At 40.5% G+C, this 25,205-nt stretch overlaps 2 protein-coding genes across 2 annotated transcripts; both read left to right on the forward strand.

Moving 5' to 3' along the window:
- On the forward strand, nucleotides 1-15,137 carry tars1 (threonyl-tRNA synthetase 1). The gene is made up of 19 exons (XM_083674176.1): nucleotides 1-162; nucleotides 756-818; nucleotides 1,388-1,578; nucleotides 2,411-2,534; nucleotides 3,082-3,203; nucleotides 4,253-4,370; nucleotides 4,949-5,013; nucleotides 5,530-5,608; nucleotides 6,418-6,564; nucleotides 7,261-7,359; nucleotides 8,354-8,520; nucleotides 8,829-8,991; nucleotides 9,104-9,241; nucleotides 9,565-9,642; nucleotides 9,747-9,847; nucleotides 10,180-10,284; nucleotides 10,630-10,702; nucleotides 12,053-12,167; nucleotides 12,909-15,137. The coding sequence occupies exons 1-19, from the start codon at nucleotides 103-105 to the stop codon at nucleotides 13,055-13,057; spliced, it is 2,157 nt and encodes a 718-aa protein (XP_083530302.1). The 5' UTR covers nucleotides 1-102; the 3' UTR covers nucleotides 13,058-15,137.
- Nucleotides 15,138-15,515: 378 nt separating this feature from the next.
- Nucleotides 15,516-17,971, forward strand: LOC310807604 (uncharacterized protein). Its single transcript, XM_083674136.1, has 3 exons — nucleotides 15,516-15,684; nucleotides 15,952-16,009; nucleotides 16,252-17,971. Exons 1-3 carry the CDS (start codon nucleotides 15,641-15,643, stop codon nucleotides 16,474-16,476), a joined length of 327 nt encoding a protein of 108 aa, XP_083530262.1. The 5' UTR covers nucleotides 15,516-15,640; the 3' UTR covers nucleotides 16,477-17,971.
- Nucleotides 17,972-25,205: the final 7,234 nt, after the last annotated feature.

The raw sequence follows: 25,205 nt of genomic DNA on the forward strand, positions 1-25,205 counted from the left end.
ACACCGGTAGGGAAGCCGCAAATTCACACTTACTAATACATCAAAACCATACAGATTAATCTAGTTTAAAGTTATTTTCGTATATATTTTTTTTAATCTACAATGGCGGAAGAAAGTATGTCAGAGAAAATGAAGGAGTTGCACGTGGACGAAGGGAAAAAGGTGACTTGTTTAGATATATCCACGTTGTCTTCTTGCCATTATCGGCATCATCATCATCACACCACGAGTGCATGCTGTCAGTGACTGGCTGCTAGATCTGGCTGGCTAGCTAGCTAGCTTCATGTTTGTGACCTCTAACCTGCAAATAATGATATGTCAGCTTCTCCAACTGGCCAAGTTATATGTGTTTCTCGAATGTATTTAGTGAATAACGTACAGCTGTTACCACACCGTAGAATAATAGTTGTTTGCTAGCCAGCTGTCATTGTCACTAAGTAAGGCTAGCTTGTATGCTATACTAGTACTAGCTAGGTAGCTGAATTAAATGAACGTAAGATAACTATATAAATAAATAGTAGATATATGGGTATATTGTATATAATAGTCCTTAGGCTAGCTGTGTCCGGCCTCTTTACCTGTAGTCTTCCTTGTTGTACGTCAGTAATACTGTTGTCAATAGTGTGCTCAAGACTCTGTGTGCCATTGTTGGGTTGGGCTTCACTGTGGTTATTGTGAACAGATCTCTGACTAATGTTGTAGCTTCTTTCAGACAGCTTTTTTATTCACACTGTCATTATCTGAATTCTACCCAGGGCAAAGATGGAGGAAAGAAGAAGGCTAAAGGTGCTGCCGGAGACTCGAGTGGCAAGTCTGAGGTGAGTAGATCAGGTGCCAAGAGTTAGAACAATCTTGAAGCATGTGTTTTCAGGTTTACTATATTTAATATATTCCAAAGTCCTCTTCTCTTCAGAGGGCCAGTGTCCAGGCTTTTGCTCCACTCAAGCGATGACACACCTGATTCAACAAACAAACAAACAAAAGTTGAATCGGGTATGCTGCTGCTGGGATGAAGTGGAAGCCTGGACCCACACCACCCCTCTGCAAATAAGATACTGAAAAATGGGATACCAATACTGGTGTAAGCTAAGCTGTCGTGGAATACTTGCCTCCACCTATTCAACCATTTTAGCTCAGTCTTTAATGGTAGGTAGGGTACTTTGTCAAAGTTTTCAGCTTTTTTTACATTTTGTCGTCTTCTTATATTCTGTGGGCTAGGGATTAACAGGTGGCAGGAGTCGCACATCTAGCAATTTAATAAATGGGGCAGGTTTTCTTAGCCATTTGTGAAGAAGATAGGGGCTCTACCTAACTCACTCTAATCACCTCCAGAGACACTCAACAGTAGATCTTGTTCACTCATTCAACTCTCTTCCTTCCTACCCAGCTGTCCCCGCCACCCCCGTACATTGAGGAGCGCCTTAGCATGTACACCAAGCTGAAGGCAGAGCATGATGCCCTGCAGGCTGAGAGGGCAGAGAAAGACAGCAGGCCCATCAAAGTCACGTTGCCTGATGGGAAGGTGGTGGACGCGGAGTCGTGGAAAAGCACCCCTTACCAAGTGGCTTGTGGGATCAGGTGAGTGTTGGGAGGGGGGGGGGGGTCTTAAAATGATGGAATTTGCTGTTTTGTAAATCATGTTGGAGTTCTTTCACGTATAAGCCCTTTACTTCCCAGCCGTCCGTGCTACGTCACAGGGTGAACCAGCCAGGGTCCACGTATACCTGTGATCCTGGCGATGCTGAAGATGAAAAAAACTAAAATAATAATAATCAGAGGAAAACCTACCCACCATGTTTGCAGATGTAGTGCCTGTCCACACAGTAGCTGACAACAATTAATTGCGCCACAAGATGGCTAATTAGACAGGTTTACTGGTTAAAGTAGTATGGAAGTAGAGGACTTCAGGTTCACAGTGAGGTTTTTGCAATCGGGAATTGAATGACGTAGGACGACTTTGTGTCGTAGGAGTCAATCCCCTCAGCATCCACAATAGAGGAGCCTCGGACCCCACATACATACACTTGTAACGTCCACTCAGCTAGGTTTAGGATTGATTCTAAATGTGGGGGAAACAATACTGAAATGGAGAATCCGACTTTGGGTAGAGGGTGTGGAGGTCCTCTTCCAAATGTGGCCTGTAAGTGCAAGCAAAACACACAACTTGGTGACAGACGGGCAACTAGGTTCTTCAGCTGTGTTTCGTAGAAACCAACATGTTTTTACACCTCAAACCTTATTTTAGAATAGATTTGGCAATTGGTTCACTGTGATTAATGATCTGATTGGCTTATTACTGATCATCAGACCTAAAAAAGTAGTAGCCATTCTAATGTCAATGATATAATAACTTACATAAAAAAATGTCCATCTCTTATGCTAATATTACAATGGCATTCTCCCTTTACAGCCAAGGTCTTGCTGACAACACAGTGATTGCTAAAGTTAACCATGCTGTTTGGGACCTGGACCGACCCTTGGAGGATGATTGTAGCCTGCAGCTACTCAAGTTCGATGATGAGGAGGCTCAAGCTGTAAGTCGAACTTCAAATATGTTAATACTTTGTATTTGGTAATAACAGCCACTTATTTTTAAGTGTTTTGGTTGGAATGAAATATTACTACAGCATTGTTTCATAGTGGATGAAGTAATGAGTGAACATAGTTACCTGAGAAAGCCAACAGATAAAGAGGTTTGTGCTCTAACAACTAGAGAAGAGGTCTTTTTGATATTTGGATATGAAACCTGATTGAAGTACCATGGGGCAAAACGTTGTACATAAAGCACTTGGGTGCATGAACTACAGTGTGCACAGTCCTCTTTTTCATTTTATTCGACTCATTTAACTCTAGTAAATTGTTTTTGGGTCAAATATCTATTCAGACATAAATTCCCAGTCAGATCTATGAATTTTAATTTTGCCCCTAAAGCCCCATGGGTGCACTGTGCATCTTTCAGACCATTTGGAACAAAACTGTCAGCAAACAGGGAGGGAGGACTCGAGTGTCACGAGTGTTGCTGTCGACCTTGGCCTCCATTCTCCTTCTCTCTCTTACCCCTTTGTTTTTCCTTCCCATAAGGTGTACTGGCACTCCAGCGCCCACATCATGGGTGAGGCCATGGAGAGGGTTTACGGGGGCTGCCTGTGCTACGGGCCCCCCATAGAGAATGGATTCTACTATGACATGTTCCTGGACAATGAGTGAGTCGCACAAGCTTCTGAAGATGTTATTCCCTGAATCGCTGTCTTGGTCATGCTTAATTTTAAAGCTGCATTCGGTCTGAACTTCAAGGGTTGAAGGTGGTCATTCTGGTTGGTTACGATGATGGCAGTTGCTTTGGCAAGCAAACGCATGTTGTAGGAGGAAATGTCGTCAAACCTGAGTTACCGCGTTTGGGCTGACATCCATTGTCCTGCATGTTTGTTGATTATTATAATTGGCATCTAGACAAAATTAACGCTAAACATAGCTGGGGGAATATTAAGTTTGAAAAACAAACTCAAGCTTGGCAAGCACGTTCGAAAGTCATTTTAGTATTTCTTGCCTGTAAACAATTTCCATTTGACCTTTCCTTGGGCAAAGGTGTGTTTTTTGCTGCAAAAACGTGAAGGAGGCTGTCTAATTAATTCCACACCCTCTCTATTGAAAGTCATTTTATGATAATGGTATTCAGAGAGGTTGTTTCTCAAGTTCATTTTGGCAGCCTAGGAACAGGTAGTCCAGCTTTCAGCGGTGTGATTTTGTCACCTCTCTTTCCTAATTGGTGGCTTTGTGTCACCCTCTGTAAACTCTTGAGGTTCAATGTCCTCGTGTATTCATTAACTCTTACCTTTCAACAGCATGCTAGGAGCTGTTTACACCCTGAGGGGTGGGATATGAAAATGCCAATGGCTCTCTTTTGTATGTCTCTCTTAGGCTTGTAATCTTGTCTGAGGGGATGATATTAATTAATTAAACAAACAATAACAATCTTCTGATGTTGATTATTCAATCCAAGAACAGTATGATGTGATGTTTTTACATTGAAATATATTTAATTAGACCTTATTTCTGGAACAAATTCTTAAGTTCTGATGAATCATTATTAATCGTGATTAAGCACAGCGAATCATGCGGTTAACTCAATATATAATTTAACAACCCTAATCTCTCTTCATTCTCTCTCTCCCCTCATTCCCTCGAGCCCCACTCACTAAATACACTCGTCTGTTGAATGATCTATAATTTTATCACTCATTGCTTCTTGCAGGGGAGTGTCAAGCAATGACTTTCCAGGTCTGGAGACCTTATGCAAGAAGATCATTAAGGAAAAGCAACCCTTCGAGAGGCTGGAGATCAAGAAGGAGACTCTTCTGGAAATGTTTCAGGTAACTGTCTCCCCCTCTTGAGAGATCAAATACTCAAGCATCCTTTTTACCCAAATGGTTTTCAAAGGAGGCAACTGTTTACATTGATTTTGCTTGAGGAAAAAAGAAAGACAAGGCATCAATGATAACTGTAATATTTAAAATGGGATGAGACATCAATTGGGAGTTTTGAATACTGCAGCTAGCGATTACGTGGTGTGCAGTACATTTTAATTTAAATCTAAACTCCTGGTTGAATAATCACTATTTTCTCAAAAACATTGTTAAAGGACAGGGTACTATAACTTATACATATAAAACATCATGCTGTAGACTAGGATTATTCTGAGTGGTTAGGTCTTTTTGGCTCAGCTCAGCACTGTTTTGCTGAAGCACAATGGAGCCCTATGTTATTATGCCATGCAGTTGTGGAAAAAGTGTCCACAGTAAAAGTATATTCTACAAAATACAACACAAAATCCCTGACTTTGGGAAATCTGTTTAATATGTACTAGTATTGTTGCTATGTAATCACATGTCATCTGTACAAACTAAATTAAGAAATGCATCATCTAAAACCTTCTCCTTTCCTATGGCAGTACAACAAGTTTAAGTGCCGAATTCTGAATGAGAAAGTGACCACCCCGACCACCACTGTTTACAGGTCAGTGTCCTGCGTCGTTAGACAGTCACAGAAGAATGTTCAATAGGCATTAGCTTAAAGGCTCTCTATGCAGGATGCATCTGTTGCTTAGGTCAGCTTCCAGCACTGAGACATGCTTCTGGCTCCCAGGCAGTAGGTAGCCAATGAGCCACACCCATGCAAGTCGCAGGTTACACGCCCACAGCCAAGTGGTAGACGCCCAGAAGCGTCCTGAACATTTTGGAAAAACAAATACAAGCAGAAGGGCAGGGTCTTGGCAGGTACATGCAATGCATCACAAGTAATGATTCAGCATGGTTATTTTGTGAAATTTTCAAGGGGAAAAAGCTACATATTGCACCTTTTTAAATTGGTACTGTCCAATTACCTTTTTTACTTTGCTCCCAACATGCAACCACTCACCTCACATAGAGTTAAGGTCCTTGTTCGAGGGCACAGCTAATGGGTACAGCTAAGGTATTTGTGTTGTACGTATTTGTATTGAATGTGTTTTTCATCCCATGTGTGTGTCTCTAGGTGTGGCCCCTTGATTGACCTGTGCAGAGGGCCCCATGTGAGGCACACTGGGAAGATCAAGGCCCTGAAGATCCACAAGGTCAACTCTCCAGTGCCATAACTTAGAAGACACAGACCCATTTAGACAGTGCAAATATAGAGAAATATTGCGGTATAAATGCAACACTGTCTTTTTTCCAAGATTTTGGGGGCAATAATGACAATTCAGCAATAGTAGGTTAAAAATACGCCGTGCAATGCATAACAACAAGCTGCTGTTTTGGATACTAGTTGAATATTGAGTGCCACTAAACCACTGTCGCATCTGAAAGGTTTCCAAAAACTACTCTGCAATTTATACTGTCAAAATGTTAAATATTTTTATGTTAATGTTAAATGCTTTTCTCCAGGTCCCCAGAAATGATCACATTCCCTCTAGAACTGACACGCGTTCACGTACAAATTCACTGAAGTGGAATGGAATAACAAGCATGATTTGTTCCGTAGTTTCCTTTGCCTGTATTCTGTTAAAGAGCACTAACACTCCTTCAGTGAGAGTGCGAGGTGTTGTAGGTGGCAGTGTGGGTAGGGACTCTTCTTCCTAAGCGGCCAGACGGCACCACAGCTCTTAGATACTGGACAGTGAGGACTCTACAGAAAGATGCTTCCCTATGTGTGCACTTGTTCACTCCCCCTCAAGGATTGAAAAGCCTACAATAAGAGAAGGGGAAAGAGTCAGTTTAAAATAAATAAATATATATATGTATATATTAGATGAAGATTTATTATGAATGCAATGTGTCTTAGGTTCTGTTAAAATCCCCTGAGGGTTTTCTGATGTTAGCCATCTCTCCAAGAAGTCATCAAAAAACCCAACTCTTCTTACTTTTCCTCTCCAAACTGTTACAGAGTTCCTCCACATATTGGGAAGGGAAAGCGGATATGGAAAGCCTCCAGAGGATCTATGGAATCTCATTCCCGGATCCCAAGATGCTGAAAGACTGGGAGAAGTTCCAAGAGGAAGCTAAGAATCGAGATCACCGCAAACTGGGTCGGGTACGTGCTATGTACAAGTGTATGTCATATGAGCACGCTGTAAAGCACATGTAAATGGTTGTTGGTTGCGACCAGTTCGTTTGAGTACTTTTGTTTGAGTACTCTGTAAAACTTCAGCCCTGTCTACTCTCCTTAAAACGCTCAGTTTTCAATTGGTCTGGTTTAAGAGGATTAGGTGTCGTCAGCGAGATGTTCATGTCATATACTCCAATAAGATGTTTGCTCTGGCTAGAAAAACGTAATCAAATAAATCAATAATATCATTTGTTTAGGTTTTACATCCCTCCCGTTTGAGCCAGCACTTGCAATGCACACACAGTGACAGTCCCTGGCTGGTACAGATATCAGCCCAGACTAGGTGAAACTGGGGGGCTGTTGATAAGTTGGAGTATGCAGATGTCGGTCTCATTAATGTGTCATTTGTCACCGGGTAAAGACGATGATTGTGTGTGGAACATTTAGTCAGTGCAGAGGGGAACCGGTAATCGGTAATGTGTGTTGTTTCCTTTCCTTTTTCTTTCATATTTGTTATACTTTTCAGTGTCGCAACAAAAAGAGAGGGGGGCAGATGAGAAGACACAGCAGAGAAAGACGTAGCCTATATAGTGCCAGAGTCTGTGATGTTTTCGCTGCACCACGTTCTGGCCTCTTGTCTCCTCTTCCTAACACTCACACGCCCTCTCTCCTGTTTTCCAGGAGCAGGACTTGTTCTTCTTCCATGACCTGAGCCCAGGCAGCTGCTTCTTCCTGCCCAAAGGATCCTACATCTACAACACCCTGGTGGAGTTCATCAGAGTAAGTGGGGCCTGTCAAGTCAGATAGAACCCTCAAAATATTACAACAATAGTTATAGAGTTATATGGCAGTATAGAGAAGCAAAGCATTGTCGACAAAATCCCTGAACAACCCCTAAGTAAAAGAAAATTCCGTCTTTGATATTTACCATTGCAAGATGCAAAACACATGCTTACATTGATACATTAGAGACTACTATGACAGAAAACTGACGGCAGCCAGTTAGCTACCTAGCTTGTGGTTATTTTCTTTGTCAGTAGTAAGCTGTAGGTTAGCAACTGTGTCATTGTTAAAAACAGTGACTGATTGGTGGATATGTTATGTTACACACAGCTTGCATGCAGTTTGTATTTGCAACGCAAAAAATTCCCCGTGGAAATATTACTGGGGATTTTACGTTGGAACCAAAATCTGCCAAGATGGTGGAATGTTGAATGATTTTTACATTACGCTTCGCAACTCAATACATTACAGTTTGTTCTCCAATGATGTCAACAGTCTCTCCCATTAAACACTTACCTGCCCTACAACATTACTCCTTGCTGGGGCTCAGTTTATTACTTGACTATTTAATGTTATCCCTAGCGGCCGTCCAGTCCTGCTCACGCTATTATTGGCTACAGTGCCATATTGTACACAGTATGTTTTGCTTGGCAATTTGAAACTGCAGAAGAGGAAATTGAAAATGTGGTGTACAGATGCGTCATTAGTTATAACCTTTTTTTGTTTCCGTAGCAAAAAAAAAAAAAGCATTCTAATCAATACCCTGTACAAGAGCAAATAGAAGAATTAAGTAAATGAATAAATAAACTCAGCCAGGTAAATAACATATGTATGTAAAATAGATTTGATAAATTACCTAAAACGTGCCTCAGTAGGCCCCTTTAAGTGGTGGTTTGACCCCCCCCCCCCAAAAAAAAGAAAAGAAAATATGGTTGAGACTTTGACCCCTATTTCATCTCCCTTTTTGTCTCTGCTTTTTTCCTGCCTTCAGAGTGAATACAGGAAGCGTGGTTTCCAGGAGGTCGTGACCCCCAATATCTACAACAGCAAGCTGTGGCAGACCTCTGGCCACTGGCAGCACTACAGTGAGAACATGTTCTCTTTCGAGGTGGAGAAGGAGGTCTTCGCCCTCAAACCCATGAACTGCCCCGGACACTGGTACGCACACACATGCCTTCAGAAGCTTATAGAGCCCTTTAGAGGTAGAAGTTGCCCCTAACCGTAGATCAGTTCAACCACACCAGTGGAGACAGAAATCGGAGGATGGGCTCATTGTAATGCATGGAATGGAATGAGGAAAGGTATTACGTGTGTTTGATACCTCCTGACCCACACGCAATCTTAATCTTAGCCTCAAGTATCGTTTTCACACAAAAACACCTCAGGCTATCATGTCATGCAGCTTGAATTTAATGTAAAAGCCTTAGCAGCTGCCTTCACCTGTCCCCTGTCCCCCAACCAAACAGCCTGATGTTTGACCACCGACCACGCTCCTGGAGGGAGCTGCCCCTGCGGCTGGCTGACTTTGGCGTCCTGCACCGGAACGAACTCTCAGGGGCGCTGACAGGCCTGACCCGCGTGCGCCGCTTCCAACAAGATGATGCCCACATCTTCTGCTCCATGGAACAGGTGAGGCTCACCCTGCGGCACTACACTCAATTCCATGTGTAGTTCTCTCTGACACTGTTTTAGCCCCCATACACACTTTACCAAAGCCTCTTTTGTTGTCTCCGCCCTACAGATTGAGGAGGAGATTAAGGGCTGCCTGGACTTCCTGCGTACTGTGTATGAGGTGTTTGGGTTCACGTTCAAACTGAACCTCGCCACCCGGCCTGAGAAGTTCCTCGGGGAGCTTGAGGTCTGGGACAAGGCAGAGAAGGTACTAAGACATGTAGAAGCAGCAAGACACTACTCATCAACTGCCAACTATTTCTAGTGTCAGATGTTTAATTAAGTAGTCAAGTAAGGCCACGGCACGGCCACACAGAGATTTCTATAGCCGTCACAAACGGATTAAGCTAATAGTTTTTATATGGCTGAGACAGTGAAACATTTAAGAAAAATACTCACAGGTTTGATTGGTTTTAACTTGGCTTTTTTTTTTTGCTTTATTTGACCAAGCTTTCATCTGTACAGAAAAAGTACACTTTCAAGCAATTTGCTGTCCTCTTATACATGCTGTGATTTCCTTTCTGAATAAAGCAACTGGAGAACAGCCTGAATGAATTTGGGGAGAAGTGGATTCTCAACCCTGGAGATGGTGCTTTTTATGGACCAAAGGTAAGAAGCAACAACGCTGTCAAGCTTCATTGATAACGATACATTCAAACAACAAGACCATGTCTCTTATACTTGTGTATATACTCTGTCTCACCTTGCTGTAGATTGACATTCAGGTCAAGGACGCCATTGGCAGATACCACCAGTGTGCCACTATTCAGCTGGATTTCCAGCTACCAATCCGCTTCAATCTCACCTTTGTCAGGTATAACTTTTTCTTTCAGGCTGTTGCTTATTCCTTTGAATGCTCTACCTCCAGAATGGGATTCACTGACTACTAATATAACCAGAGGTTTTGTCTACATGGAGCAGTTAATCCTATAGGCCATGTCTTGGACTGATGGGACTGTATTGGTGTTTGTGATCAAGATAATATAGGAGAACTCTCAGAAGTCTGCGTCAGTTTCAACTCTGGTTATTGAATGGTACAATAGCGACACTGTGTGGTTGAATTAGAGAAGAGATTGTCGGTCTTTTCAGACTATTCTGGTAATTAATGTCTCAACATGATCTCATCTTTTTCCCATGTTTTGGTAGCCATGATGGAGATGACAAGAAGAGGCCAGTGATGATCCACAGAGCTATCCTGGGTTCGGTGGAGAGAATGATTGCCATTATGACTGAAAGCTATGGTGGGAAATGGTAAGCATTAACTGATATATAATCATATTTTTGGGTTCATTGTATCTTGACAATATGTTGTGCTTCCTAGCATCCATTCAGTAAAGACATGATCTGTGTACTTATTTAATTGAATTGATAAATGTGTAGATTTTATCACTCAGTTGACAGTGTATTTAGTTGTTGGCCCTTAAAGGGCTCTATTTTAACAAACCCAATGCTATGGTTGATCTGAGCGCTATGGTGCAGCAATATCACTCAGTGGGTGTTTAAGAAATAATTTAGCGAACTGTCATGTTAAATTGAAGTTCTGTCTTGACAACCCCTGCCACAGATATGTTCCAATGTGCTGACTTTTCCCTACAGGCCACTTTGGCTCTCCCCTCGTCAGGTGATGGTCGTACCTGTGGGACCCACCCTCGAGGAGTATGCCCAGAAGGTATATGTCTGAGAAATACCATTACTGATAGTTAGAGCCTGTTTGTATACTGTACTCTGAAAACGTGTTCAGTCAGGGTGCTCACGTCAATTCAACCATTTATTTCATGAAAATGGTAATATATTTAGCTTGACATAATTGGATAGCTCTGCTCTATATAGGGAGCCCAAGTCTTATCAAACCCCCCCGGTAGGAAGGCTACAGACAGAACGACTGAACGTACTCTCATAGCCAGTGCAATATTCACTGTTGATGCCATGGAGGAGCAATAACTAGCTGCTTATACCCGCCACCACAAGGTGGTGAGAAGAGCTGTGAAGGATGTTTCAAAAGAGAATGGTTTGCCTTATCATATTGGCAAAATCATCTTCTGTCATTGTCAGAATCGGGACAAATAGCCAACATGCAAGAGTGCTCATATGAGATTGACACACTGACAAATATGCAATGCTCTCGTGACCAGAGCTGTTTATACAGTAGGCCTTGTGCCATTTAGCTGAGACCTGATTTCATTGCTTTTCACTCACACTAACCACTATGTTATTCTCCCATCAAAAGTCACCAATGGAGGAGGGCAGTAAAACAGTGAAAATATACAGTGCCTTCGGAAAGTATTCAGACCCCTTCACTTTTTCCACATTTTGTTGTGTTATAGACTCAATTTAAAATGGATTAAATTAAAAGAATTTGCCATCATTCACACACAATACCCCAGAATGACACAGCGAAAACATAATTTTACTGAAATTTCTAAAAAAGAAAAAGGGGTCTGAATACTTTCCGAAGGCACTGTAATTTGTTTTATTCTTGTCATTGCACATGGCATGTAAACACTTTGACGCGAACTGTGCTCTTTGCTTTGTGAGCGTGCTATGTCCATATAGCCTACGGCTGAAATGCACGGAATCAACTGAGAAACATTATATCCAAATTGAAACAACTCATAAGCTACTCTTCACATAATTAAACACACTTTAAACATATCCATCATGCTCAACGATGCCTCTTGGTGGTTGTTTTGACGAGGTGAATGACCTGAAAAAAAACCTCACCAATACCGTCATCGTCACATTGGCAGCCCAGCTCTAAACTTCTGCCAACTATAGCCTCTGTCCCTTTGAACATGTGATGTGTTCGCATACGTATGAACCAGCTGACCTATCACCTGACTGACAGCTGCAGTGTTGACTTAGAGTGCCCTACCTGAACCAACGCAATGCTCAGATCCTTTATTGCTGTTGGGGCCTCCTCCAGAAAGCATGATCACAGACTTGGAAAACTCATTGATCCTGCATTCTGGAACATCCCCCTCTCCTTACTTTCATTGTTGATTTAAAAATGTTTTGTCAGATACGACAGGAGTTCCATAGTGGCGGACTTATGACCGATGTGGACTTGGACCCGGGTTGCACACTCAACAAGAAGATCAGGAATGCACAGCTGGCACAGTACAACTTCATCCTGGGTGAGTGTTGCACAACACTGCACCTCTGGCAAAAAAATCTCAAAACAGTCCCAGCCTGCCTGACACAGTCCTATTGGCTGACTGTGGTTCGGTTCACAGTAGTGCTGAGAAATATACCGAAATGTTGTTAATTGACTGACATCTTTTAGTTCGTTTTTTTTGCAACACTTTTTCTAAAGAGAAATCAAATCAAGCACAAGCTGTGTAATGTTGTAGGAAGTTGTAGTTTATATAATAACATATATTCTGTATATATTTATTTATTTATTTATTTATTTAACAGGCAAATATTCTACACAGTTTAATGTTGAAAATGCGTAATTAACTCCAATGACCACAATCCATAGCAGCTAAAGCTTCCTGCTCTTGCCCAGCAGACACACACACAGAACGCAAAAGAGAGTAACAGCAACACAAGTGTTACAAGTGAAATGTAGTGATAGTCATCAAATAAAAAATGTTATATTGGCTAGCCCACCAATCCAAAAAAAACAAAACTCTTCCTTCTCAAAACACAATGGAGGGACCTTGGATCATCTTCTCCAATGCACTTGCGAAGAGCAGATGTGAGGAATAGAGAAGAGACTATTGGGACGCACCCAATATTATAACTTCATATAGAGCTTATCTCTGGCAAATTCTCAAATTGTGATGAATTATTATTGATCACAACCAATCATGCATCATTTAACAGCCCTAGTTAATATTATTTTTCTCCTTCTCCTGGTTTGCTTGGAGCAGTGGTTGGAGAGAAGGAGAAGACAAGCGACACAGTCAATGTGCGCACCCGTGACAACAAGGTCCACGGCGAGCGCAGCGTGAAAGAGTGTATGGAGCGTCTGCAACAGCTGAAGGCTTCACGGAGTCAGAATGCTGAAGAGGAGTTCTGAGCCCTTTCCAGATGTCCCATCACCCGTCTCCTATTCTGTCAATAGCATCTCAAATAGCAATTCAAAGAGCAATTTTATTGAAACTGGGGAAATGTACAGTGCCCTGTGTAGGTAGTGGGACATTGAAGCATTTTCCTTCTTTTGAGTGTACACTCCAAACGTTTGTATTTTAAATCAAACAATTACTATTAGGTTAAAGTAGAGATTCTAAGCTTTTATTTGACGGTATGTGTGTACCTATTGGTTTCACCATTCAGACATTTTTTTTAATAGTCCCCCTGTTTCAGGGTATCCAAAAGTGACGGGACAGATGTATCAATTGTCCAAATTAAGCACTCATGTTTAGTATTTGGTCGACAATCCTTTGCATGCAATAACTGTCTGAAGACTGCGACCCATTAACCCCATCAGACACTGGTTGTCTTCTCTGGTGATGCTCTGCCAGGCCTGTACTGCAGGCATCATTAGTTGTTTGTTTTTTTATTTTTGCCTAAAATCTTATCAGGAAATGAGATGGTAAATTGGATTTAAATCTGAAGATTGACTTGGCCAGTCAAGAACTTTACACTTTTTGGCCCTGAAAACTCCCTAGTAACAGTATGATTGCGGTCATTATCTTACTGTATGATGAAGTACCACCCAATGAATTTGGAGGAATCTGCTTGTACTTGAGCAGACAAGATGTTCTTGTACACTTCAGAATACATTCTGCTGCTGCTGTCAGCAGTTACATCATCAATTAAGACAAGTTAGCCAGTTCAAGTGGCAGCTATACATGCCCTAACATTAACACCCCCTCCACCATGTTTCACAGATGAGGTGGTATGCTGTAAATCTTGGGCAGATCCTTTTTTCTCCAAGCTCTCCACTTGCAATCACTGTGGTGCAAATCAATGAATCAAATTCATCCTATCTGTTCACCAGACCTTTTTCCATACAGTACTTCTGCATGCTTTTTAGGTACTTTTTTTTTTTAGCAAACTGTAAGTTACCGTCCTTTTTGAGGATAACTAGTGGTTTGCACCTTGCAGTAAAGCCTCTAGTTCGGCTGGTGACATTCTGTGGATGGTAGTCTCTGTCACATTCATGCCTACCTCCTGGAGAGTGTTCCTGATCAGTGGGACAGTTGTTTTGGGTTAGGGTTAGGTTAGGGTTATTCTTAATTATGGTGATCATTCTTCGGTCAACCACTGTAGAAGTCTTTCCTTGGCCTGCCAGCCTGCCTGTTTACAATTGTTGAGGTCACCAGTGCTTTTTAAAAATCTTTTTAATGATGACCCAAACTGTTGGTTTTAGCAAGCCTAAGGTTTTGGCTATGTTTCTGATAGTTTTCTTTTGATTTCTCAGCCTAATAAAGGCTTCCTTGACTTCTTCCTTGATCTCATGTTGACAGACACCAATAGCGGACTCCAAAGACAAACGCAAAGCCTAGAATCAATACATTGACAGCTCTCTTATACCTGCACAAATGATATGACGGAACACACCTGACTTACCAGAAACACCTGTCAAGCCAATTGTCCCATTACTTTTAGTTACACTGGAGTAGAGGGACTATGCATAAAAAGTTTAACCTCACAGCAATTGTTTGTAAACTTTTGGAGTGTAGAGCCAAAAAAGGCAAAAGAAGAAAACATGCTTCACTGTCCCATTACTTACACAGGACACTGTATATGCAGAGGCCACTTGCCCTATATTACCTGACTATTGTGTCTGCATCTTGCAAACTGTATTTTATTCCACCAGGAAATCACGTAATTCTCCGTAGTTTGGAGGATAACTGGAAGTTGTCCAAATCCTTATCACCTTTATCCTTAGAACTTTACGGAGTACATTTCTTATGTCTGTTTATTCTGGATAGTGTTACTTTAATTTTACATTCAACCGTTGGATAACGTCTGTGTAATTAAAACTGATTTAACCTTTTGCCTAATGCTCCTCTATTCCGAAAAGGGAAACTAGAAGAAAACATTTAATTATTAGTCGGCTAAGCAATTACAGTAGCCCAAGTCTCGTTTTAATGCAAATTGTATAAGAATTGAATTTTTGAAAACGTGATAATAAAAGATTTATTCTTGCATTCTTGGTTTATTAATTAACTGAATGCACTTATCTGACAAACTACATTATTTTGGTTAACTGTTGACAAAATAAATAAGTCACAGTGTGCATAGGCTACTGGCAAACGTGAGCTTGTCCTCTATTGACAGGCTTACACTTTCAGATTCGTTTTACAAACACGTAATAATACCAATAAATAGCCTTTATATTATTTTAAGTATTTTCTTGACCCTGGACCACTTAACACATCATATTGGCAACAGGCATTTATTCCTTTATGTGAAAGAGGATTTGTTGCTCTCCCTGCCTGCACTTGTGATTTAGTCCAAAGTACGGCTACATTGTTATGCAAATAGTATTCATAATACTTTTACTTTCGCTTCTATGCAGAACTTAGCGCCACTCTCGCGCACCCAGTAGCATTGTGTCGTTTGCCAGACCCGTTTGTTGTTTATTCTCAAATTAAAATAATGCCCCACTTCACCCACAAAAGCAAGTTGGAGTCTATAATTTGACGTTCAGATGTTTTTGAACGCCCCGGTCTTCGACGAGATATTTCATCTCAGGTGAGAGTTTTTCATTATATCAGTTCCTGTTCAACAAATTCGCTTCACTCAATTATCTTATTTGCTAGTAGCCAATCAGTTTCACGATTAGAATAAACGAAAATAAACATTTTAACCTTTTTCCATATGGATACTTAGGGGAAAAAAAACAGAAAATTACTTTCATTTTCGATCATAGATGGCAAAGCGAAAGTTATAGTAGCTGTTAGTATTTATGTTATTTAAAAATTAGCGTAGGTGACTTTACACTTCCCAATATCCCTGCAGTCCCATTATGGACTTCACTGATGAGGAGAAGGAGTGGTTGGAAAAAATATCTCTAGAGGTTGGTGTCCTAGATTACTCTGTATAAAGTGTGGTTTCATGTACAGTATTAAACATTGCAGCTTGGATTCAAAATATTTATACTTGCTGTTTATGTTTTCTGAAGCGGTTTGCACTGTTGGAACAATATAGTTCTTATTGACATACAGAATTTCAATTAATAAATGCAATTTTGTGTGTTTAAAAGTTTTTTTATGTTTTAAAGTTGTTTATTTATTTCCACCTCTGCTCCTCCTCCTACAGATACCAGGAAATAGTGAGCTAACTGCGCTGGAGGAACGCCTGTGTAACCAGGCCAAGCCCAGTAGTGTACTGGAGGCGCTGGTATTCCAAATCACAGCTTCCCTTAAATTTGGATTTACCAAACTGCTCTGCCCCATACCAGTGAGCCCAAAGCTTAGTGACAACAGGAGTGCTGTTTCTTCTCAGTGCAGATATGGATTACAGAAAGAACTCATGGGAGCTTAAAATGCACAAACTGGATTTACAGTGTTCAACCAGCGTTTTCTATTATAAATACAGTGACAGACATTGTTGGTCAGATAGGCCCTCTCACAAGTATGGACCTAGCTGGAATGGATCAGGTTTGCGTCATCTGTCCTCCAAGGCAATCACTTTTTTTTAAAGATTTGACAAGCAAACAAACACTTTTTGTGGACTCTTGCTTTACTCTTATGCAATGAACAACCAATGTACAGTGTTGTCAACCTCACAACAGCAGTTCTATCTATTTGTGCAATGATTGTCATTACATCACTACTGTACAATATCATGTTTGTATTTTCTAATTACAAAATGGATACAACAAATAATATTTTTGTTTAGAATATAATAGTATTTTTGTGAGTTTTAGATCTGTCTGCATTGGGTGGTGCTTATCAAACAGGATACTTGCCAACACTTGTGTACTATAGCTTTATGACAATGGCAGCAAATGTGAAATGTTCTGTAGAGGTAATCTCAAAATAGTCACAAACAAGAATGACTAGAATAACTTTCCCCTCTTGTGTGTGAGAACCTCATTGTCTTATGACAGCCTCATCATCGTAATGCGACATGCGATATAAACTACTCAATGTGGAGAGAGTTGTGTAAGAATGCCATTTCCCCATATTATTTTCCAATTAACCTATTCTACCTCTGTACCATATTATGTCCCATCATGAATCATCTCTGGATATCTCAATGCATTTTATTTTCCGTTTGGATCACCAAATAGGATGACAAGATTTTACATTGTTTGACTTTTAACCAATTTATATTTTGTCTTTATTCTGAGTATGAATATGAAGTATAAAATATGAATGAGGATATCTCCTCATATGTACTGTAGGTTTGAAATGTGTAAACTAAATCTGGCACTTATTATGTTTGACAGCATCTTGACACTGGTCTGATCTCAGGGCTTCTCACGTAGTGTTAAGTATCATGTTATCAATTGACAGCACCTATTCACTGCTCTGTTTATGGACAACTGCCAAAGCAAGATGAATTCCATGTTGAGTGGAAGACATGACAATGATATAGAATGTACTAATGATCATATATATAGGACTACATTCAAACTGTTATTAAATGAACGTATTTGGATTCAAGACTTTTCTTTGTAACATCGAGGAATGTAACTTATCATTATTTACATGATTATCATATACATGTTTACTAATGTTGCCCCTTATGCAGTATGCTATGGCCTTTGCCAAGATGTCTGGATGTTTATGGACAACAGGTACTGTGCTTGCCCTGTAGCCACAGATTGATTCCCACTGGTTCAAACTCTGCTTCTCCCCCTCAATTGCTACACTGGTGGTAGCAACAGAATAATCATATCATGCATTGTACTATATCCTATATACTATGAACAGTTTATTGTTTTAGCCTTTTAATCTATGCACTCATCACACTTCTGAACCATCTGAATTAAATTGCACCATCTTGCACCATCTGAATTAAATAAAATGAATTTGAGTTTGACTTGATAATCCCACAGTCTCGTGGAATTTTGTTGGATATTGTTCCTCTCGTGAATATGTTTGTAAAATCAACAGACAAATTATTCATTGTGATCAAATGGGATAATCTCGGGGTACAGTGTAGCTGTCCACTATAGCCATCTGTAATGTACTGTTCTCTGAAGTATTTTGCGGTAACACAGGATTTTTACCCACTATAAGTGGTAATAAATCTCATTGTTTTACCAGACAACATGTAATTCACTTGACCAATTTAAGACAATTAAGTGGCTGGATTTCTGCTACCTAGTTGCAATGTGGCCGCTTGCCCAGGTTCTGAATACGGGCCAATGAAAACATGGGTTTTGGCTGTGCTATAGGTCACAGGTAATTAAAGCAAGAGAGAGGCCATTAGTTATTTGGTAGAAGTGGAATTTTCAGCACCAAATAAAACATGGACTCAGGTTTCCATGTCTTGTGTGCATTCTGTGTGAAGTCCACTCAGACACAGTGGAGTGTGGTTTGTCAAAACGAGGTGCTATATGGATTTAGTGTTTTACTGTATGTCTATCTATCAATGTGCTTTCATAGGGGCCATAGAGATGTTTACTCTGCATTCTTAATTGACAGTTGTCATTGAGTCTCTTAACACTAGGTGGCGCGATTGGCATGATAATCTGAGTGGACTTCACGCAGAATGCACACAAGGAAACCCGAGTCTATGTTTTATTTGGTGCTGAAAATTCCATTTGAAAATGTCATTTTTGCCATCTTGGAATTTTGTTAAACTCATACTGAAACACTGAAAGTTTTGTATTATATTGTATTTCAAATAATGACCTATTGAAAATATGTATGATTATGCAAAATAGTGAATAGACTTATAGCTTTTTATAGAAAAGACTTGAGAAGAAAAGATTAGAACATTGCTCTGATATGGTGTATCCCCCATCTTCCATCTCTATGAAACATCTATGCTCTTTTGCACTGTAAGTATTAACAATGAAAGATGATTAGTGTGATAAATGCACTGGAACACTAAAATCATAGAACATAAGTAATTATCTTATCATATTTACACTGTCAAAACAAACTCAGGAAATTATTACAATAGTAAGAATTTGTTCAATTTCTAAGCACGATTGTCTCTGGAGACACTGCATCATTTAAAAGAAATGTAAAGAAATAAAATAAAGTAGCAGCTTTCCACCTTTGTTTTTTTTTTATTTCACTACACAAATCCGTAGAAATCAACTCTTCTGCAGATTTTATCATCATCTTCTTTGGCCACAGTGTGGCGTAAAAGACTCAGGATGTCTTCAGAAAAGGTAGTGTCAGTGAAGTGTGGGAAAGAAAAACATGTTTATATAAGGGGTTATTAAAGAAGTCAATAGAGTAAGAGAGTGCAAACAGGAGAGCGAGACAGGCCACAATCTTTGAGGAGACAGCTCTTCAGTCAACCTTCGGCCTCTCTTGATGTATAGCAGAGTCAACGCTGAAAGAATCTTCCCTCTTCTCTGGCTGAGCAGAGCTTCACCATATGTTCCAATGGGCACCTGGCCATGAGGGGTCAATACGGTCCACTGAACTGTACAAACTTTGCTTCCTTCGCAGACACACACATATTTGAGGACAAAGGAACAGTGGCTGAGGTTTAAGATGATAGACCACAAAACACAGTTTATCCAGTTCCTGGTTCTAGTATCTTTTGAGGAACATTTCCAGTCAATACCGTTAGGATGTATCACCATTATTCATAATGATACTGTTGGGATAAATCCTTTACATTGACTGTTTGATCTTAAAGGTGCACATTCAAGTGTTCTAATGGTTGTAATGACTATGTTTAATAGGTAGTGATCAGGGAATGAGATCCTTTATTTCATTTAGAAACACTGTTTTGGTCCCGAAAAACGCTTTCTAAAATCTAGGGTTGGGTATTGTAGGATTTTTTCGATGATGGTACCAGTTCCTGTTCTTCTTAATGATTTGGTTCTTTAACGGTTCTGATACTGGTTCCCAATTAAACCATTGGGATTGCGGGTCGTGCAAAGCTCTTAGCGTGCAGTCTCTCTATATTTAATAGATTTTCAGATATGGAATTTATTACGTCATTATTCATATTGCGTTGTAGAATGCACTTTTGCTTCTATAACCTATAACAGTAGGCCTGTTATTGCTCTCTTTAAGACCAGCTATATTCACATCCACTTTTTAAGACGTGTTTTTCAAAAGAGATGGTGATCTGCAGCTGTGTCATATAAGTGTACTCCTGAACACTACAGTAGACCTACTGCTTAGCTCACATAAAATGCTTCCATTTAATCTAAAGTTAAAAAGTAAACTCAGTGAGTGAATGGATAAGTGAGCTCTTTTTGCCTAAGACCCGTGGTTGACTGTCATCTGCGCTCCAAACTAAAATCCTGAATCCTATCTCCATAAAAATGTGTCATTATATTCTGTAATTGATAGGCCGTGTTTTTTTTAATGTTAAGATGAATTAAGATTTTTCATGAATATGTCTTATGAATATTGTTATGAGGCTTACAGCTGCCTTACCTTTTCATAACAAAAACATCACTGACTTCTTTCTAAATGTAGTAGAAACAGTACAAACAGTAGAAACAGTACAAAACAAGACAATTTTCGGGTTTAGGCCACAATGCTAAGATCTTGGCTAGAGCCCCCAAAATTCAGGGCCAGGCCTGCCTCAGTATACCCTCAAACCAAGTAATTAAGGATCACTTTGTGGTTGACCATGTGTGATGACATTGTATTCCATTCTATTTTTTTATGAACATATTCTCTTTACAGATAATTTTCTCTGTGTGCTCCCTGTGTGAAAGGGCAATGGTTTTGAATATCCACAACACCGCCAAGGATTATGTCACTAAAGCCAGGTACACTACAAGATTTTTTAAATCTTGTGGTCACATAACCTGTCACATTACAAGACAAGCAAAAAGTTCTACCATTCAACATTTGGCATTAGTGGAATGCACAGTGGGGACATTGACAGTGTTGTTCAACGTTTTACAATACACAAATTGTGTCTTTGATATTCCTACGATGTCCCAAACTTCCCATCAGGATCAGTACGTTGTAAGAATGTGACATTTGTGTCATGTGTAAGCAGCTTCAATGACTGGGTTTGAAGTAACTTTGAGGTGGTTTGGCAATGCAATTCAGAATGTAAATGTGGCAAACATTCTAATTACTTAGGTTTCTCCTCACTTTTCACCTTTTACTAGAGAGCTCTAATCTTGTGACCTCTACTGTGTTGCAACAATGGCCCTCATTCATCCATCACTTGAAATATAGAGCTCTCGTTTTCTAAAAAAAAAAAAGAAATTCACTCTTTCCTCGCAGCCAAAACCTCTCCCTCATGACACATTATTCCCTACATACTCTCTGCCCTCTCATCTCCCAACAACGCTGTCGCCTCAGGCCTTGTGAAATGTACACTGGAATACCTACTAAACTTTTCTTCTCTAGAATACTTTTCTGCCCCTAACCCCACCCCCCCACCCCTTGCATAAATGCAACACAACCCTAAATTATGGTCAGCCACTCATGAAGTTAGTTTTGCTTGGGAAACCAAGCTGCCATCTTTAATATCGTAATGTTCCCAAATTATATGGTTCTAATTATGAACTGTTTGATCACACTCTCTTGCATCTGGAAAGTTAGCGTGTGACCTCAACTGGGTTTTTTTCTGAATTGAAAAGAATGACCTTTGCTTCTGACCCGGCATGAATTAAGTAAACCGCTTTACACTGAAGAAGGGCTTGCATCCCGTCACACCCTGAGCGTATGCCAGGATTTTATGAAGTTCATGAAGTTTGTCCACAATGTAGGCTTGGTCTTGCCCTTTTGCTAATGCATAAAAACAACATTTTTTTTCAAATTTGCTTTCTCAGAGACCACATCATAAATTCTGTATACTAAACGGCATTGCAATATGTATTTAAATTATGTAGCTACAGTTCTTTAGAAGCATAAGTTTTTTGTCAAGATTGTTGTTTAGTTCTGCATCATTGTTCAGCATCAGAGACCCATGTTCCTAATTTGAGCCTTATGGTAGGGGGGTCCTACCCCTGACCCAGGACGTGTGTAAATCACCATTAGAGAGCCCCCCTTTATGCTAGTTAGAGAATGCCCCAGATGCCCTGCTTTAGCCCTCCGTCTGAAAACATCAGCCTCATTATGACCAACCAAAGGCCAATTACCCTATACCCCATGTGGGGAACAACACCTTTCCCTTAATGAATGGAGAAGGACAAGCTTTGTTCCTTATGATATTCAGAGTTTACATAACATGTTTTGCACATTTTTGAGTGCCAACCAAAAAAGTGTGGCAGTGCTGATAAAAGTAGTGATTCATTATAGGGATTTGAGACAGCAGTCTGATGCTAATTAGCAGTGTCGTTACTAGGCTACCTGAGACAGTGCTTTAGCTGGCAAGGTAGCTAGAAACAATTAAACGATTATAACAATTATAGCGGTCGGCATTTCTATGCTAGGAACAGAGTAACTTGCTGGCAAGAAGGAGTAAAATACATTTAGAGAGTGATTGTTTTATACAAAAATAGTGTATATTTATTTCAGAAACAGTAGTGGAAGGCATCCTCATTTTCAACTGAAGTAGCCGCCATCTTGTTGAAATTTGTGTTTGTCCCGCCCCTCCGTCAGTTTGATTGGTTTCTTGGCCCAAAGTAACATTTATGCATGGTGTTCCAAAAAAAACCAGTGAGGCACACCGCTTTGGCGTCAACAACTGGAAAAAGGCGCTGGCGGATTGAAAAACACGTCCGGTGAACACGGCCCCTTAAGTGGCCCATATTTGAGCCGGCTTCTGAGCGGGTGCATTGATTGGTCCTCACATACTTTATATTAGCAATTTGAGCAAGGCATCTCATTCCTTGCTCCTTTGTGATGGGGCAGTTCTTAAAACAAACATACCTCATGGTTCATTCAATTAAAAATATATACATTATAAAAGATACACGGGGTACACCAAGCAGTGTAGGACACAACCCCTTCATTATCAACTCACCGTGCCGACAACATCAAAAGCCCTCCCTACACTCAAAACTATGTGTGTGTGTGTGTGTGTGTGTGTGTGTGTGTGTGTGTGTGTGTGTGTGTGTGTGTGTGTGTGTGCGTGCGTGCGTGCGTGTGTGTGTGACCATTATTTCCTAACTGCAAACAAAATGTTGCTCTTGCCATAAAGTTATGTTGTGCTTACAACTCAGTGCGCTTGCTTGAAAACAGAGAAGCTGTTGAGGATGGAAACTTTTTAAATAAAGTTTAACTGAGGGCATATGGGCTTCATAAAGGACACAAGGCGATTCAAGAGGCCTTGTTAAAAGTCACAGATGATACAAGAGCACCTTGGTTTACTTACAGTACTAGTCCTTACACACTCAAATGATGTAGAATATTCAAAGTTTGCTTGAAAGCACTCCATTCTGTATGTTATTCCCTTGCCATATTCCTGGGCAAAATCAACCCAGGAAATTGGATCTATTAGGCATCACCCTTAGTCTTTGTTTTACATCTGCACAGTGCATATTCAGAGGTTGCTGTAACAATGTGGGTACAGTAAAGTGAGATATTTAAAACACTTTCTGCCAGCATAAATCTTTCCTGTTCTTTTCAAAGTGGTTCCCTTCAACTTTAAAGGGACTAAATACTTTCATACTTTTTTTGATTAGACAAATTCAGTGCAGATGGTCAAGACTGGTGTATGAACTACAAGTTAGATCACACTGTTCAACTGTAGGAGAGAGGAGTTGCTCGACTGTGAATTCCACCTTTCTCAATAACACTACAGTACCTAGTTTTCTCTGTCTTATATTCAGCCAACCAGACATGAAGGGAGGAAATTCTTCACTGGGGAGGGCTTTTTGAGTCCAGTGGTATGCAGGCCTGTTTTTTCTCCTGACTTTTTTTCCTTAAACAGTCCCCCCCCCCCCCCCCCCCTTTGCTCCACTGCAGTTTACTTTAGGCCCAAAGTAGGAGGCACATCACGAAAAGCCTTGCCAGGATACCCACAATTCACTTGTGGCCGACGGAGCTGATGAAGTCGAGGTTGACAGCTGCATACATCACCGGCCAATAGTGCTAATAGGTGGCGGTATAAAAATCAAGTGGGGACCACCCATGCTGAGAGGCAGGAATAGGAGCATCGAGTCATATCTAACGTGTAGAACTGTACAGCCATCCGAAACACTTAACCTCCCTCGGGCTCCCCAGGCAGTTCCAGTCCAAGGGGTTCTCTTAGCAACACAGGAAAGGCCCGTCTGGCATCCGGACTGCCGTGATTCATATTTGGCACGTTCATAAAGGTTTCAGGCTGCCTGAGTTCGGAGGCCATTGTGGAAGACTCCTCTATCCCCTTCGGAAAAACCTATAAACATTTCAAGGACAATAACTAAACAGGAGTCACTCGCTTTTTTCAATTTGTTCTTCTACGGACATCTCATTGTAATCATTTAGTTTTGTGCAATATATATAAAAAAGAGTTGCTTGGGCTCATTCAACTTAACTGCTGAGGAGCTGTGAAGGTAGCCACCCCAGCTCAAAATACGGCCGTAGAGATAAAACACACCCACTGAGCATGAGATGACTCCCCACACTAAGCAGCACGCATTGCTCAATAACAAGGCCTGTGTTCCTCAGAGGAGTGCAGAAGAAAACAGGATTCACCTTCCCTGAAGGGCCCCCCACGCAGTCGGCAGGACTGTATAAAGAGGTTGGACGTGTTCCCCCCTGCCAGGCTTGAGGGGTGAATACGAGGTCTCGTTGTGCCCTGACAGCCTTACCTCCCTCAGAGGAGCACAGCCCTCTTCTTCCATTTACCTGTTTTATCTTACATTTTAGTCATTTATACCCTCTTACATATAGACTTACAATAAATACATTCATTTAGAATAAGTGAAAAAAACTATACCTCACAATCATCACAAGTAAGACTTTCTATAAGAATAAGTGCCACAGGCAGTCACGGTGCTAGAGAAAGGGAAACAAACTTTGAAAAGTTAATGATGCTCTTATGGAATGTAATTCCTTATGCACAATAAATAATAGAAATCTAGTGCTACAGTATGTGCATGTTAAACATTTATTAGGATTTGTTGGTGGTTCTGCATGCAGAAATAACTGATAGCTACTTTAAGGTAATACAATTTGAATGAAATTAAGTTGTTTGAACAATTCATTATGCATCAGAATACATGTTAC

This window comes from Argentina silus (assembly GCF_951799395.1).
Source record: "Argentina silus genome assembly, chromosome: 7".
Taxonomy (NCBI): domain Eukaryota; kingdom Metazoa; phylum Chordata; class Actinopteri; order Argentiniformes; family Argentinidae; genus Argentina; species Argentina silus.